This window comes from Plasmodium reichenowi, chromosome 9 (assembly GCF_001601855.1).
Source record: "Plasmodium reichenowi strain SY57 chromosome 9, whole genome shotgun sequence".
Taxonomy (NCBI): Eukaryota; Apicomplexa; class Aconoidasida; order Haemosporida; family Plasmodiidae; genus Plasmodium; species Plasmodium reichenowi.
Window position 1 is genome coordinate 381,154 of NC_033654.1, and position 18,296 is coordinate 399,449.

The following is an 18,296-nucleotide window of genomic DNA, read 5'->3' on the forward strand; positions in this document are numbered from 1 at the left end:
TATATATATTTTATAAAATGTATCCATAAATGAATTCGGAAAATAAACCAATTTATTTATTAAGCACATTTATATGTCAATTAACACAATTTTTTTTTTTTTTTTTTTTTTTTTTGAACCTTTTTATATTTTATAATAGATTCAAGCTAAATATATATTATTATAATTATAACTTTTTACATTAAGAGACTTATAAAAAAAAAAAATAATAATAAAATAATAAAAAATAATGTGTAATATCAAAATGCACTAAGAAATATGTTAATTTATATTTATTATTTATGTATTTATTTTATTTTATTTTTTTTAATATAAAAAAAATATATATATTAAGATTAAATTCTTATAATTTAATATATTTATTATATTATTTCTTAATGCTTTATATATACATTTATATTTATATTATTTTTTATGTGGAATAAATAAAAAAAATATGTAATAGAACGAAATAAGCGAAATATGTTTTATAAAACCTTATTATATATAAGCATTAAGCTAAAAAGGTATTTTATTATATTTTTTTATTTTTTTTTTTTTTACATATAATAATAAAATATAAATTTTTATAAGTATATTGTTTTTTGTTTTTATTGTATTTTTTTTTTTTTTTTTTTAATATTTTTTTTCGCATAATTTTGTTATAATAATTATCTTTGTTTATATGTGTTATTTTTATATTTATTTATTTTTAACATTATTCATTTATATAAAATATGTCATATGGTACATGAATAGCTTTTATTTAAAGTACAAAAAGGATGTTGAAAAATATATATGTGATAAGAGAAAAATAAAAGAAATACAAAAAAAAGAAAATAAATAAATAAATATAAATATATATATAAATAAATAAATATATATATATATATATATATATATATATATATTTATTTATATGTACCAAAGTAAATTTTGTTTTACTTAAATTGAATACATATACATATATATATATATATATATATATATATATATATATGTTTTTATCATTTGTTTTGTTTTTTTGGAATTTTTTTTTTTTTTTTTTGTTAATATCTTCTTTTTTATAATTATGCATAATTCTCCCAAAACTGAAATAAGAAAGAAGAATTTTAATTTTTTTGGATCATTTTATTCAAAATATGCTAAAAGAAATAAAAATGACAAATCGTCTGATAAGTTACTGACTAATGAAAAAGATTCCACATTAAATGAACCCATTTCAAGTAGCCTAATGTCAAATGATATCAAATCAAGTGGTATCAAATCAAGCGGTATTTTAACTAATGATATTTTAACTAATGATATTTTAACTAATGATGTGTTAACTAATGATATTTTAACTAATGACATATTAACGAATGATATTATATCAGATAAACTCTTATCTAATAAATACTCATCTAATAAACACATAACTAACGAATATATATTAAATACACCCTTATTTGTTGAACCCATTTTTAATGATAACCATAATGTAAGTAATGATTTACTTCAATATAATAAAGGAAAACTAGAATTAAGAGATTTTATAAATAAAAAGAAAAAAGCATTTGATGAATCACGTAATATTCAAGAAATGAATAATAATACAAATGCATTTGTAATTTCAAATAAGTCTTCAAACGATGAAGAAAAAAAAGAATTGGAAAATCAAGAAAAAAGAAATGAAGATTGTTATAATAATAATAATAATAATATAAAATATAATTTAAGAAATGAAAATTTTAATAAATCCATTTTCATGTATGACGAATATACAAACATTAGTTGTACAGATGATATAATTACTCATATACCGTCCAATTATAAAAAATGTGATGAAGAACAGGAAAATTTATACTTATGTAATAAAAGTTATGAAAATAGTTATGATAATTTTAATGATTATGATCTTTTTGGTATCAACTCACCCATAGAAAAGGAAAAGGAAAAAAAAATAATGTTATGTATAGAGAAAGATCAAAGGAGTAATGAAAATATTCAAAATGAAGAAAATCATCATTCACTGCAAAAATTAGAAAAGGAGAAAATGGATAAGGACATGTTAAAATCCGGAGTATCTGGTAAGGATGAAATAAAAATGGACATATCAGAAAGAGATATATTAAAAGAGGACAGGTTAGAAAGGAAACCATTAAATGAAAACATATTAGACAGAAAATCATTAAAAGGAGATATATTAGAAAATGATGAATTATCAAAGAATATATTAGAAAAGGAATTAATATCAAATGATACATTAGAAAAAACTAACAATGAAAATATATCCAATTCTGAAAAGAATAAAACGTATGATGATAAAACATATTCTTATGAAAAATTTTTATTAAAAAATTTTTTTTCAAAAATATCGAAATTTATATCAAGTAATAATGTAGAAGATGATAAATATACAAATCAAGGAAAAACAAAAGCAGATATATCATATCCTACAGATAAAGAAATACATAAGATAAACTCATGTTATTCTACAAATGAACCTAATGAATATAGTGACAGAAATGAAATGAATTATCATAAAATGAAATTAAAAAATTCAATAGATTCTTATAATCATATGGTTAGTACTACAATAGATGAAGAAGAAAATATGAAAAATTCAGATAAATGTAGTATATATCATGAAAATAAATGGAAAATGGAAAATAAATATTGTAATAATAATGAATCACATGTAAATTATCATAAAAAATTTACAAATATATATAAAATGAATAATAATAAAGATATTGAGGAAGAAAAATTTATGAGTGATTATAATTGTACCAGTAGTAATAATTATATATATAATAATATAAATTATCAAAGTGAATATTTTTATAGTGTTGATAATGGTATGAATAATGTAAATGAAAATATACATAATATGTTTTATGAAAGAGAGGAAAAATATTTGAATAACTATAATAATACTTGTAGTTATGAGCAAAATAAATATATGATAGATGCTAATTATCATTATAATCATGAGAATAAAAATAATTATTCTACATATAAAAATGATTTAAATGAACGTAATAAAAGATTTTCTTCAAAGAACATGTTAAATAATTCTCATATATCGGAATATCCATATACTGATGAACAAATATCCAAATTTTTGTTTATGCATATGAATAATAATATTCTGAAGGATGAGACAAAATTGAGTATATTTGATGACGAAAAAAGTGATGATGATGATCATGATGATGATCATAATAATAATAATAATAATAATAATAATCGTGATAATAATTATTTAAATAATCATGTATCGTTAAATAGTAATAATTTTGTATCCCATGGCTTAAAAAATGAAGGGTTTAAAAATAATTTAAATAATATAGAATGCCAAAAAATAAATGATAAATCAGATAAATTATTTTATGATAATCGCCAAATGATTTGTGCATGTAATAAGAAAAAAGATATTTTTAATAATGATGTAAAGAAATTATTAGATTTAAAAAATGATAATTTAAATTATTCTAGTTATAATTTGAATAGCATTCATAGAAAATATAGTGACGATATAAATAGTTTGCATATTAAAAAAAGCATTTGTAAACATTCGTGTGATAATTTGAAAAAAGGACATATGAAATATAATGGTTATAATCATGATATGTTATATAATGAACATGAAAAAAGGTCCATGTTAGAATATTATTCTAGAGTAGCAAAACGAAAATTTAATAGATTAGTTCAAAAGGGCAATGAGCGTTCTTATAATATAAATAAATCAATACATAAAAATGGAAGGATTAACAATATATATAATAATAATAATAATAATAATAATAATTGTGATAATAATAATAGGGATTATCATTGTGATACACAACATTATAAAGATTGTAGTAATGAATATAATAAATATAATGGAAATGGTAATATTTGTAAGGATCATAATATGTCACACACATTATCAAAATATGACAATTTTGTTCTTTCTGATAATAATAATAATGATAATAGTAATAACTATTCTTTGAAGGAAGAAAATTTTAATTTTAATTTAATAGTAAATGACGAAAAAAAAAGACCTTCTAAACTTTCGAATAATAAAAATAATGAAAATAATGAAAATTATAAAAATTATGAAAATTATAAAAATTATGAAAATTATGATAATTATGAAAATTATGATAATTATGAAAATTATGATAATTATGATAATTATGAAAATTATGAAAATCATAAAAATTGTGAAAATGTGATGTACAATGATTTATTCCAAGGGGAAATTAATCAAAATGGAAAATATGTACATAATAAAGAATGTTTTAAAAATGACGAATATATATTTAAAAATAGTAAAAATCTTTTGAAAAATAATGAACTTCTTTTTAAAAATAATGAAAGTTTGTTTAAAAATAATGAAAATATTTTTAAAAATAATGAAAATCTTATTAAAAATAATGAAAATATTTTCAAAAATAATGAAAATATATTTAAAAATAATGAATATATCTTTAAAAATAGAAATTTGGAATTTTTGAAAAATGACAAAAAAAAAAAATTCCAAAATATATTTTATGAAAATTGTCCAGAGGAAAATTATCTCAATATGAAATTAATAGATAATCAAAAAAAAAAAAATAATAATGATAATAATGATAATAATGATAATAATAATGATAATAATAATAATAATAATGATAATAATGATAATAATAATAATAATAATAATAATGATAATAATAATAATAATAATGATAATAATGATAATAATAATAATGATAATAATAATAATGATAATAATAATTTTAATAATATTGAAAATTTTTTTAACCATTTTAAAGATGATAATATGGTCAATATTTTTAGTGACCAAAATAATAGTAATTATCATGCAACTAAAATTTCTTATGATATGAACAAATTATATAAAGGCACCCGCTTATCATATAAAGAGAAACACCAGACCACAAATGAACAAAAGGTGAATATGATATGTTACGAAAAAAATAATAATACTGAAAATAACAATAAAAATAATAATACTGAAAATAACAATAAAAATAATTGTAATAATAATAATATAAATAATTATGTTAATCATAATATAAATAATTGTGATAATAAAAATATAAACAATTTTGATAATATTGATAATTTTGATAATATTGATAATATTGATAATATTGATAATATTGATAATTTTGATATTATTGATAATATTGATAAAATTGATAATTTTGATAATATTGATAAAATTGATAATTTTGATAAAATTGAAAATATTGATAATATTGATAAAATTGATAATATTGATAATATTGATAATAATAAAAATAATAAAAATAATTTGAATAAAAACAGTTTAATTGAAGAATATTGTAATTATAAAATTCATATACATAAAGATGAAAGGAATGTTGGAGAATATTTATCATTAAATAGACAAAAATTCAGTGTAAGTAAAAAAATTGAAATAATAAAAAAAAATAATGAAATAAATTATAAAAGGAAAATAATTGATGATAATTCAAGAAATATTATATCAAATAATTATTATTTTCCTGAATTTAATAAAAGTTCACCTTTTTATAAAAATAATAATTTATATATATCAAAGAAAAATAACTTGCATGGGATGAACAAATTTAATAATGTTAGAAATTTTAAGAATAATGAAATAAATCATTCATTTTTTCAAAAAAATAATCAATTACAAATTGGACGAAGTATTCAAATTGATAAAAATAAGGAAACAAATTTTGACCATATAACAGATTTTGATAAATTGAAGAAAAATAAATTTATTATATATAATAATAATAATAATAATAATATTAATATTAATAGTAATAGTAATAATGTATCGAATGATTTACATCATAAAAATAGTGTTATATCATATAATAATATGGATTTTGATCAAAATAATACAATAATGAAGAAAAACAAAAATTCTGTACTTTTTAATTGTTACGATAATGAAGAAGAAGAAGAAGAAAAACACAAATATATAAAAAAAAATGTCATTAAAAATGAATTAGATAAAAATAATGAGATTAATAAGGAAAAAATAATTGATTATATTATTGATGTGGATAAAATATATGATAATAAATATGTTATATATGATAATAATATATTACAATTACAAAAAAAAAAAAAAAAAAAAGTGGAAAATTATGATTTTGTACTTGATATTGATAAAGAATGTACACCCAGAAACAAATTGTTATTAGAAAAATTGAATAAAAATATTGCATATATAAATGCTTTGGAATTATCGTCAAATAAATATCATAATCGTTCATATGATTATTATGTACAGAAAAATTTTCTTCATCATTTACAAGAAAAAGAGAACATTACAAGGTACAATAAAAATGATTATATTTATAAATACGATATTCAAGAAAAACGAAAGAAAAAAAAAACTAGAGGTAAAAGTAATATATATATTCATGATCAAGAACAATTTATCTTTAATACAAATGATTTTATTAAAAATAGGACAAATTCAATACATTCTCATTATTTACATGATGAAAATAAATTAATATATGATCATCAATTTAATGATAATAACACTCCATATATGTTATATAATAATTTGAGTAGAAGAAATAGGAATAGTACGAATTATCATCAAGACCAAGAAAATAATGATGATGAAGAATATCTAGACATAGAAGAAGATGACGAAGAGGAACACCACCACCAATATGTCAATGAAAATTATTACAGACACAAAGAAAACAATAAAAATTACAACAATAATAATAATAATAATAACAATAACAATAGTAATAATTATAATAATTACTATTTTTGTCATAATAACAAAACTGAAATGGAAAAAATTACAGAAATTCAAAATATGCTTTCCAAAAAAATAAGGTTAGGAAATGTAAATGATGAAAACTATAATACTAATCAACCAGTATTTAATAAAAAATTTTCTTTCGAAGATTTTGATTTAGATAATTTTATTACCAACAGTATTGATTTAGATAACAAAGATGAAAATATTATAAAAAATATCTTAGAATTAGAAAGAAGAAAATATGCAATCAATTGTATAATGGAAAAGCTAAGAAAAGATCAAAATGAAAGCGAATATCTATCGGATGATAGCGATCAACATCATGTATTAAATCTAAAAATGATGAATACACATATATATGATTTATATTCTGATAAATCTACATATAATGTATATAATACAAAAATGTGTATCAATTATTTATTAGAAGAAAAAATGCACTCTGAGGAAAATAAAGAATTCATAAAAAATTTCTTCGTTGAAAATAATGCTGACCATATAAATTTTATGGAAATATTTAAAAAAAAAAAAAAAAAAAAAAAACATAATAATAATAATAGTGGAAATAAGGAAAATAGGGAAAATACAACAAATAAAGCAAATATAGAAATTATAGAAAATAATAATAATGAGGTAAATAAAATGAAAGATTGTGATCTCCTTCCTGATGAGATAAATAACAATTCAAAGAATTGCAATGATATACCAAAAAATATTCAACAGGAAAAAGTACAATATTGTTATTATTTATCCAGCGATCAATATTGTACTTATGTAGAAATGGAGGTAGGAAAGGGAAATAATAAAGTTCAAACGGATGTATTAAAAATAAAAAATGACAACAATAATGATGATAATAATAATGATGATGATAATGATAATGATAATGATGATGATAATAATAATAATAATAATAATAATAATAATAATAATAATATGTGCAAGGAAAAAATTAGCGAATCGCATAACGATCCTAACACTAATAATCAATCAATTAATGATAGAAACAAAAAAAAAAATTATTTTAATAGCCAGTTGGATTATTTAAAACGTAAATTTAGTAATTATAGAAAAAACAAGGAGGAAGAAGAAAATAACAACTTCACGTCAGAAAAACAATTGTCAGAAAAACAATTGTCCGAAAAACGTAACGCAACATTAATGGATGGAGATAATTCTGGTAATTTGTCTGAATATGAAAAGAAGAATGATGGAAAAATAAATTATAATATGGAAAAAAAAAATATAAATATTCCAAGAGGAAAGACAGAAAAATATGATGAAAACGAAAGTAATAGAAAATGGAATTTGGTATATCCAGATATTTCAAATAATAATGAAGATGAAACTCGAGATTTTTATGAAAACGAAAACGATAATTACGAAGATGAACAACAAAAATTAATTGAACAAATTATAGGAATTAATAAGAAAAAACACAAACTTAATGAACTGAAAGTAAAACATAAGGATGGTAATATAAGAGAAGAAAAAGAACTACAAAATTATGGCGAAAATAATGAAAAAGATGATTTGCCTGATAACAAAAAAGAAGAAAAATATGAACATGACACACAAGGTCAGAAGAATCAAGTTCTTTTTGATAAAATAAAAAATAGTGAACAAAAGGGTATGTATCTTGTAGAAATGGAGGATGAACATGAAGAACAAGATGATAAATATGACGAAGATTATGATGAAGATGATGATGAATATGATGAAGATGATGATGAAGATGATGATGAAAATGATGATGAAGATGATGATGGTAAATATGACGAAGATGATGATGATGAATATGACGAAAATGATGAGTATGATGAGAAATGTGATAAAGAAATTGATGAATGTGATAAAGAAGAATATTATATTGAGGATGATTATGTTTGTGATATAGACAATTATGTAGGAAATCATAATGGAAATAAAAATAACAAAGATATTGATAATAAGAACGAGAATTATCAAAATAATAATGCGGAACAAGGTCAAAAAGAAGTAATAGATGAAAATGTAACGGATGAACAACAAGATGATGAAGATATGTATAAAGAATGTGAAGAACTCAAAGATGAAGTAGAAGATAAAAAGAAAGGAATATATACTGATGAAAATAAACAGGAAATAAATATGGAAAAACAGAAATGTAATGAATCAAAAGAAAATAAAAAAATAACTAATGTGTATATAAACCAATGTGATGATGAAAATGATAAATATAATAGAAATTCTATTAATGATAATGACGAATTAAAATATAATAACTCCTATGAAGATGAAAATTATTCACGTACACAAATAGATGAAGATAACACACAAGATGATGAAGAATTATATAAAGATTTATTAGATATGTATGAAGAAGAACAATCATGTAAAAAAAATAAGGAAAGGTCAAATATAAAAATGGAAGAAGATGATGAAGAATTAGAAGAGTTAGTAGAAAAAAGATGTTGCATGATATATAAAGAAAAACCTAATAAAAACACACATTATGAAAATAAGGGAATGAAAATAAAATATGAATCAAGTGAAAATAAAACATCTAATATGAAATTCCCAAGAAATTGTGATGACAAAAAAGATAATAATTATTTTAATAATATACGTTTAAAAAAAGAAGATATAACTACTACAACATATAACCATATCGGATACTTGGGAAGTAAGCATTTAAAAAGAGAACAATATGAAGATAGTTATATTATACAAAAAGATGATAATAATGATAATAATAATAATAATAATACCTATGGAGATATAAAAGGTAAAAATACATTTATAAAAGAGACAGTTAATGAAAATCCACAATTACTACACGATTGTTGTGATTTAGAAGATAACATAAAATATAAAATGCTCAATCAAAAGAGTAAAGATCGAATTGTAAAAATAAAAAGAAAAATAAAGAAATGTATAAAACTCACCAAAGGAGAATTAAAACTCTTGTCCAAAGTATTACATCATAAATTCTTACTTAATGAAATTAGTGCTATAGGTAATTATGAACAAAAAACTCAAAACAATTTGGAAATATTAGAATTAGAAGAATTTAAATTAAGAAAGGATTTCCTAAATATGTATTGTGATTGTCTATCTATTGAAATAACAAATCATGAAAAGGAATTCTTAAAAGAGTTTCAATTATTTATGCCAGACGTAAATATTATGGCAGACAAAAATATTTTATATGTACTTAGGCATTCAAAGAATGAAAAAAATTGTGTGTTTAAATATTTCTTGGATGTAAAAGAGACAAGTCATAAAAATGGTAATATCGATCATCTATGAATTCTTATATTACCATAATGGAAGAAAAAAAAATATTATATATATATATATATATATATATAATATTAAGAAACCTATATATTTATATATGTATATTTTTTTTTGTATATATTTATATTATAACTTTTATTAAATACAAAAATGAGGAAATATTTGAAATATTAACTTATCATAAATGTATAACAATATATTGTATCTTCGATAAGTTCATATTTTATATATGTTCTTATGTTCAATATAGTAAATTTTGAACAGGCATAACTTTTATTTCTAAATAGATAGCTATATAATGTATTTATCATACATATATGTATATATGTTATATACATATATATAGATATATATCATTGTTTTATTTTTTGGTCCATCTTATATTGAACTTGCATTTTTTATATATTTAAATTAAATGAGAAACTAATAAAAATCTATATATATATATTAATCCCTTTAATATGGTAAAAAAAAGGTTTATCAAACACACTTTCTTTTTCTTATTTTAATTCATTTTTTTTAATGTTGTGCACATACTGTGTATATAAATATTTTTATGTAAAATATTAAAAAAAAAAAAAAAAAGATAAGAATATAAATTAAATATATATAAATTTATATATATATATATATATATATATTTATTTATTTATATATATTTTTTTGTTCTATATATAGAATGTTTCATAATTCATTAAAAGATTGTTTTGGGTAAATATTTATCTATGAATATAAAAAACGCGACCTACACCTTTTCTATTTTTAACTTTTTCATCAACTACTATACAAAGAACAATAAAAAGAAAGAAGATAAATAGAGTATATACGTAAAATAACTTTTTTTTTAATTTAGTCACGTAAAAAAAATTTCGACTGTACAACATAATGTACATTTAGAAGTATATATAAATAAATATACATTTTAATTTTTGTTGTATTATATTATAATTATCAAAGTAACTCTAAGGAAAATTATACTTCACACAAAAATAAATAAATTTATCATAATTATTATTTTCTACAAGTAATAAAAGTATATTTATTAAATGATATACTTATTTATATAAAAATTGCACTGTATTTTTTTCCTATGGTTTATGAATTTGTATAAATTAATAAGAATAATTATATAAATATAATATATATATATATATATATTTATATAATTAAAAATATTTTTATTATTATATATATCCTTAATATTTTATAAAAATAATACAAAAAAAATAGAAAAAATAAAAAAATATTAAATTTTTATAATATATATATATTATTATATATATGTATAATGTATTAAAGTGAAATGGTTTAATATAAATATAAAAGTACAGTATTTCTTCTTTATATAATATGTTAGTTTTCATATGTATAGGTAAACTTATATATTTATTATTATATTAATAAAAAAATATATTATTTTATTCAAATTATATATTGTTATCCAGTTCTTGAGAAAAATATATTATATTAATTATATTATATATATATATATAATATATCTATATTTAAAACATCTCAAATTTATATATGTAAAATATTTGTAAAAAGATTTTTTGCATTTTCGTCATGAACATTATTATGTAAAGGGGAAAAAAAAAAAAAAAAAAAAAAAAAAAAAAATATATTAAATTAAATAGGATTGATAATATTAAATAACTATATATTTGTTTAATTAATATAATTATGATGATATTATAATTCCCAAAAAAATGCATATATTTTTTATAAGATAAATTTATATTGATTTCTGTATATATAATACAAATATATAATATATATATATATATATATATAACAAAAAAATTATATACTTTTTTTTTATCTTTTTAAATTCTAATGAAAGAAATATTTTATTTAGCATGATTTTTCTGCGAAATGGCTTTTTTTTTCTTTTTTCTGTTTTAACTTCTTGTTATATTAATTTGTTTACGCAATGCTTAGGTGAAGAGTTTGAGAAAATAAAATATCCGCAGGATGTAACAAAAATAAAATATTACGATAACTCACATAAAATAGATAGTAAATATTTATATAAACATGTCGCGAAGGGTATGTTACAAGATTTAATTGTGACAGTTCAAATTGATAAAGATAGAGAAGTTGACAAGATATTATTTTTACCAAAAAAAAAAACATATATGAAAATAATTGGTGACTGGTCAGATTATCCAAAAGAGAAAAATAATGAAATATGTTTAGCGTTTGTATTACAAAAATATTTCAAAAAAGAAAAAGAAAAAAAATGTACAAAAGATTTTTTCACGTCTGGAAATATATATAATGTATGTTATAATGATAACAATTATTCAATAAAAAATTTATATTTATATATAGAAATATCACAAAAATATTTAGAGAAATTGTTTTCTTCATATAGTATACCAGTTATTGTTAATACAGAAAATAATATAATATATTTTGCAAATGATAAAATGAAATCAAAAGAAGAAAAACCAATTTTAGATTTACATATTTGTTATAAATCAAATTATGAAACACCAACATATTTAGGAAAATTAATATTTAATTCATATCCAATAAATATTAATAGGAATAAAGATCAATTCGATATTATATATACGAAATCATTTTTAACAAATAATTGGGATTATAATTTATCAATAAAAGGAAATTATATTACTTCATATAATCGTGTTGTATTTGTTAGGATACCAAGAGATTCACCTCCTAATAAAATGAAATGTCCGCCTTTCTGGGATTATTCAGTATTAGGATCTGGACCCTTACATAAAATAAAAAAAAAAAATAAAGATAATATTATACAAAATATGGTACAATATTCATTTTCAAATAAAAATATACAAAATTATTATATCCCTTTTTTAAAAAAAGATGAATTACAAACTAATGAAAGTTATATTATATGTTTATATTCAGATGAAAATGATTTTGAAGGTATGCAAATTATTAATGCACACTTTTATATTAATACAACAGATTCTATTATTTTAATATTCTTAATTATCTTTATCGTAGTTTTTCTTCCTCTTATCTTTTCATTAACATATTTATGCGTACTTTTCAAAATGAATATTTTAAAAGTAAAAATGCAAAAATTACAGCTTCTTAATAGAAAAGATGAAATAGAAGATAGATTAAAAAACGAATTAAATCTGGATCAATATGAATCAATTTGAAATTAAATCGAGTATATAAATAAATTAATAGACAGAAAATTATATTAAGCATTTTTTTTTGTACATATTATATAATGTGATATATATAATATGTCCTTTATACATAAATATGTATATATATATATATATATATATATATATATATATATATATATATATATATATATATATATATATATATATACANTTTACATGGAAATAAAAAGAAAAAAAAAAAAAAAAAAAAAAAAAACCTTCATATAAAATGGATACACCATAAGATGTATGCACTTATCTATTATATTTAATTGAAAACTCAAATAATAATTTAAGAAATAAAACAATATATATATATATATATATATATATATATATATATATATATTTGTAAAATCGTTATTCTATTTTAATTTATTTTATTCTATTTTATTTTGACAAACATATTTGCTTACAATTCTACATATATAGAATCGGTTGTATCCAAATAATCAGATAATGATATATCTTGTATAGATTTATTATTAAATTTTTCATATTGAACATTTATTATTTCACCTATAATTGAAGAATTAGGATATCCCATATTTTTCAAATCAGACAATATTTGAGTAGCTTTTTCCTTCTGAACTATAGCCATTAATCCTCCACTTGTTTGAGGGTCAAAAAGAATTCCATATTTGCTATATAATTGTGCTTCATCTAGATTTATTATATTATTACATAAATAATGATTTTTTTTATACATAGATGAATATATATTATTTTCAATACATTCTTGTACCCCTTCTGCTATAATAATATTATTAAGTTTAATTTTTGCACCCAACATATTGAGCTTATTATTATTTTGATCACACATATTTAAAATTTTTTTTTTTTTTTGTTTTATTTGTTTATCTTGATTTTTACTATAATCATCTTTTGTAGTTTGATCCAAATTATCATTGTGTTTATAATTTGTTTTTTTATGTTGTAAATAAATTTCTTTTCTTGAACATTTCAACATTTCATTTAAATGTCCTAATATACCAAACCCTGTAACATCTGTACATGCCTTGGCATTATTTTGAAGAAAATATAAACCACTTTTTCTATTAGATATTAACATTTCATCAAGGCAACTATATATCCACCTAGCTTTTGCTTTTTTTATAATATGCGCTGCCATAATAAATCCGAAACCAAACATTTTTGTTGTAATAATGACATCTCCATTTTTTATATCTCCATTACCTTTGGGTAAGAAAAGGTAATTTTCCTTTAACATTTGGTGTTTTTCAAAATATGAATTAGTTTCTTTATTTATTTTATGTTCATCTTCTTCAAATTCAATATTATTTATATTATGTATATTATTTATATTATTCTGATTAATTAATTGTTCTACATGTGAATTATCTTCATTTTCACTTTTATCTTGTTCAAATTTCATAATATTTTTATTACCATTTTTTTGTTGGATTTTTTTTTCTTTTCTTTTTTTTATCTTTCCAGTAACAGCCAAACCCACGTAGTTTTCATTACCTGCACAAGTGTGTCCTCCACTTAACACACATCTTTCTTCCTTTAATTTTTGACAACATCCGGTTAGAACATTTTCTAACCTTTGTTGTAATTTTCTTTCAATATTATCCTTCACTATAAGAACACATAATGCACATATCCCTGTGCCCCCCATACTATATATATCAGACAATGAATGAATAGCTATTATTGATCCTAATATATATTCATCATCAATAAATGATTTAAAAAAATCGATTGTCTGAACAAGAGCAGGACTTTGTTCAGTGTTTTTGGATTTACTATGAACAAATATACAACAATCATCACTTCCTTCAACTCCTAAATAAACATTTGGAGAATTAAAAATATCTAATGATTTTAAAGAATTAGATAATACATTAGATGGAACTTTTGAACCACATCCTCCACATGTATTTCTATTAATTATTTTGTCGATACTTTCTTTTATATATGATTGTACTTTTTTGTTATCTGATGTATGAAGGATAGTTTCTTTTCCAAAATTATTACATTCTACAATAACAAATGGATCATCTGTTCCTTTGATATAATCATTTTTATTATTATCTTCATTTAATTCGATACTATTATTATTATTATTATTATGTTGTACGAGTTTATACGAAGTTTTCTTTTTAATTATCAATCTGTTTTCGTACTCTTTTTTATATTCGTCATACATATATGCAGGTAATAATTCTGTGTTCTGATTAGTGTTGTTTATATTTTTGATATTACAGTTAGTTTTCATTTTACTATTATTAGTTGTATTAAGAATATGTTCTTCTTGTTTGGTATGGAAGAATATATTTTCAAAATGGGTTATATAATATAAAAATTGGTTATATATATACATAATTAAATTTATGAACAAATCAATAGAAGAAGATTTGTTTTTTTTTTCTATAGTTATTATTTTTTTTTTTTTTTCATTTAAATAATTATCTATAAGATATTTTTTATTGATTAAAAAGGGTTTCACTTTATTTTGTGTAAGAGTATGTTTATATATATAAATTAAATTAAATTTAATTATTTTAACGATTTTGTTATAAATATTTATTAATAATTCATATATATGATTAATTGAAAAATGTTCAATAGTTATATGTTTTTGTTTCCAATTATATATATAGATATGATCTTTTACATGATCAATATTAATATATTCTTTTTTATGTATATTATTATAAATATTAATGTAGACATTTTGACATATGGTATAAGTATCATAATTTGTTATTTGATTTAGAAAATATAATGATTCATCTTTATAATATTGACAAAAATTATTAATATTTTTATTATTATCAATATCATAACCAGATTTATAAATATATGATGGATATTTTAAATTAGTTATATTTATACATTCATCAAAAAAAATGGTACTTAATTTATTATTCATATCTATATATTCTATAATATGTTTATCTTCTCTTTTTTTTACTTGTTTTATTTCACGAACCTGAACAAAATAGGAACAAAACTTTGAACACTTCATATTATTATTAATATAAACGTTACTATTATTATAAATATTATTTTTAATATTATTATTATTATTATTATTATTATTACTTATTGTATTATTTATATTTTCCTTTTTATTACATTTTTCTTCATTTATTATTATGTGTACATATATTATCTTAACAGATATAGATATTTTATGTAAATTTTCAAAAATTTCATAGTATAAATTTTTTCCAAAATTATAATTATTTTCATCACATAATATTAAGAGCTGGAATATATTATCACTAGTATCATTTGTTTGCTTTGTTTCATCCTTTTCTTCAATACTAGATAAATGAAAATTATAATTTTCATTCTTTACAATTTCTTTAATTAAAGGATTTTTATTCTTCAAAACATTTAATATTTTGACTTTTTCCTGAACTATTTTAAAATCGTAATATGGCATATTATTATTTAATAGAATATCAAAAAAATTATAAATGTCTATAATATTTTCCACATATTTATCATTATATGAACAAAAATTATAAAATTTTTGTAAAGGTATATTTTTAGAAAAAAATGTTTTCCATTTCATATATTCCTTTTTATCTGTTATTTTATTATTTTGTGATTTTATTAAAGATAAATATATTATATGTGTATAATAAAAAAATAAATTCTTATCCTTATATGTATATATATTCATATGACTTAAATCATTATTATTCATTAAATAAGAACTCTTATAATCAAAATCACATAATAAATAATCATAACATAAATGATTTCTATCAGAACTAAATTTTATAATTTTCTTATCCGAATCAATGCTTTCAACTTCTTCGTTAATAAAAAGAATGTTCCTCTCTTTACAATATTTATATATATCAATATACGTATCCTTACATATTTCAATACATTGTACATATCTATCTAAAAATACAAAAGTATTCTTACTTATTATTGTTATATTTACACCTTTTAATTCATTTTTCGATAAAAATATATCAACAAAACATTTACTACTCATTCCAAATCCTACAATAACAATATCAATCACAGGGTCGATTCTTTTACATATCCTCATAGTTATTCTTTAAATATTATTCAAATACTACAAGTAATTATGATATCTATAACATATATATAAATATATATATATATATATATATGATAGTAAATATTATATGATTCTTCTACTATATACTAATACAAGTATCAACACAAATATATATATATATATATATATATATATATATATATATATATATATATTTAACCATATGTCATATATGAAAAATTAAAAATATAACTATTCATTTATATGTATATTTCAACATATATATTTAAATATATATATTTCAATATATATATTCATATATATATTTACAATTATAATTATTATAATTAAATGATTATTTCTCATATAAATGATAATTAATATATATATATATATATATATATATATGTGGATAATAATATTTTTAAAAAGAATAAAAAAAATTATATAATAATATTATAACAAATTAACCACTATTTTATTGTATTCATAAAAAAAAAAAAAAAAAATTAAATTAATATATGAAGGGGGCGTTGAGGAAAAAAAGAATATTTATACATGTAATTTTTATATGAGTAATATGTTAAGAAAAAAAAAAAAAAAAAATCATGTAATTTCGTTTTAATAAATATATTTTTTTAAGCATTTCTTTTTAACTTATGTGGCGGAGTATCTTTTAAAAAAAGAGAATATATTATATATATATATATATATATATATATATATATATTATTAATGTGTGATATTATATATATATATATATATATTATGCATTAAAACTATATACTATAAATAGTTCAATAGATTTTTAAAATAATATATAATTAAATATATTATTTATTTTAATAATATCAATAGATTAAAATTATACTATATAAATTAAAGTATATATATATATATATATATATATATATATATATATATGAATAAAATAATCAAAGTTGTTTTTTGTTTTATTATTATAAAATGAAAGAATATAAAAATAAATCAAACGGGTTTATATAAATACATATACACATATAAACCCTTTTAATAACAAAAAAAAAAAAAAAAAAAAAAAAAAAAAAAAAAAATA

General features: G+C 18.5%; 3 protein-coding genes across 3 annotated transcripts; 2 read left to right on the forward strand and 1 right to left on the reverse strand.

Moving 5' to 3' along the window:
• Nucleotides 1–1,051: 1,051 nt before the first annotated feature.
• On the forward strand, nt 1,052–10,042 carry PRSY57_0908300 (hypothetical protein; the record flags this gene model as incomplete). The annotated part of the gene is made up of 1 exon (XM_012907323.2): nt 1,052–10,042. The coding sequence occupies one exon, from the start codon at nt 1,052–1,054 to the stop codon at nt 10,040–10,042; it is 8,991 nt and encodes a 2,996-aa protein (XP_012762777.2).
• Nucleotides 10,043–11,892: 1,850 nt separating this feature from the next.
• On the forward strand, nt 11,893–13,191 carry PRSY57_0908400 (hypothetical protein; the record flags this gene model as incomplete). The annotated part of the gene is made up of 1 exon (XM_012907324.2): nt 11,893–13,191. One exon carries the CDS (start codon nt 11,893–11,895, stop codon nt 13,189–13,191), a length of 1,299 nt encoding a protein of 432 aa, XP_012762778.1.
• A 427-nt stretch (nt 13,192–13,618) lies between these two features.
• PRSY57_0908500 (selenide water dikinase, putative) lies at nt 13,619–17,248 on the reverse strand (the record flags this gene model as incomplete). Its single annotated transcript, XM_012907325.2, has 1 exon — nt 13,619–17,248. The coding sequence occupies one exon, from the start codon at nt 17,246–17,248 to the stop codon at nt 13,619–13,621; it is 3,630 nt and encodes a 1,209-aa protein (XP_012762779.2).
• Nucleotides 17,249–18,296: the final 1,048 nt, after the last annotated feature.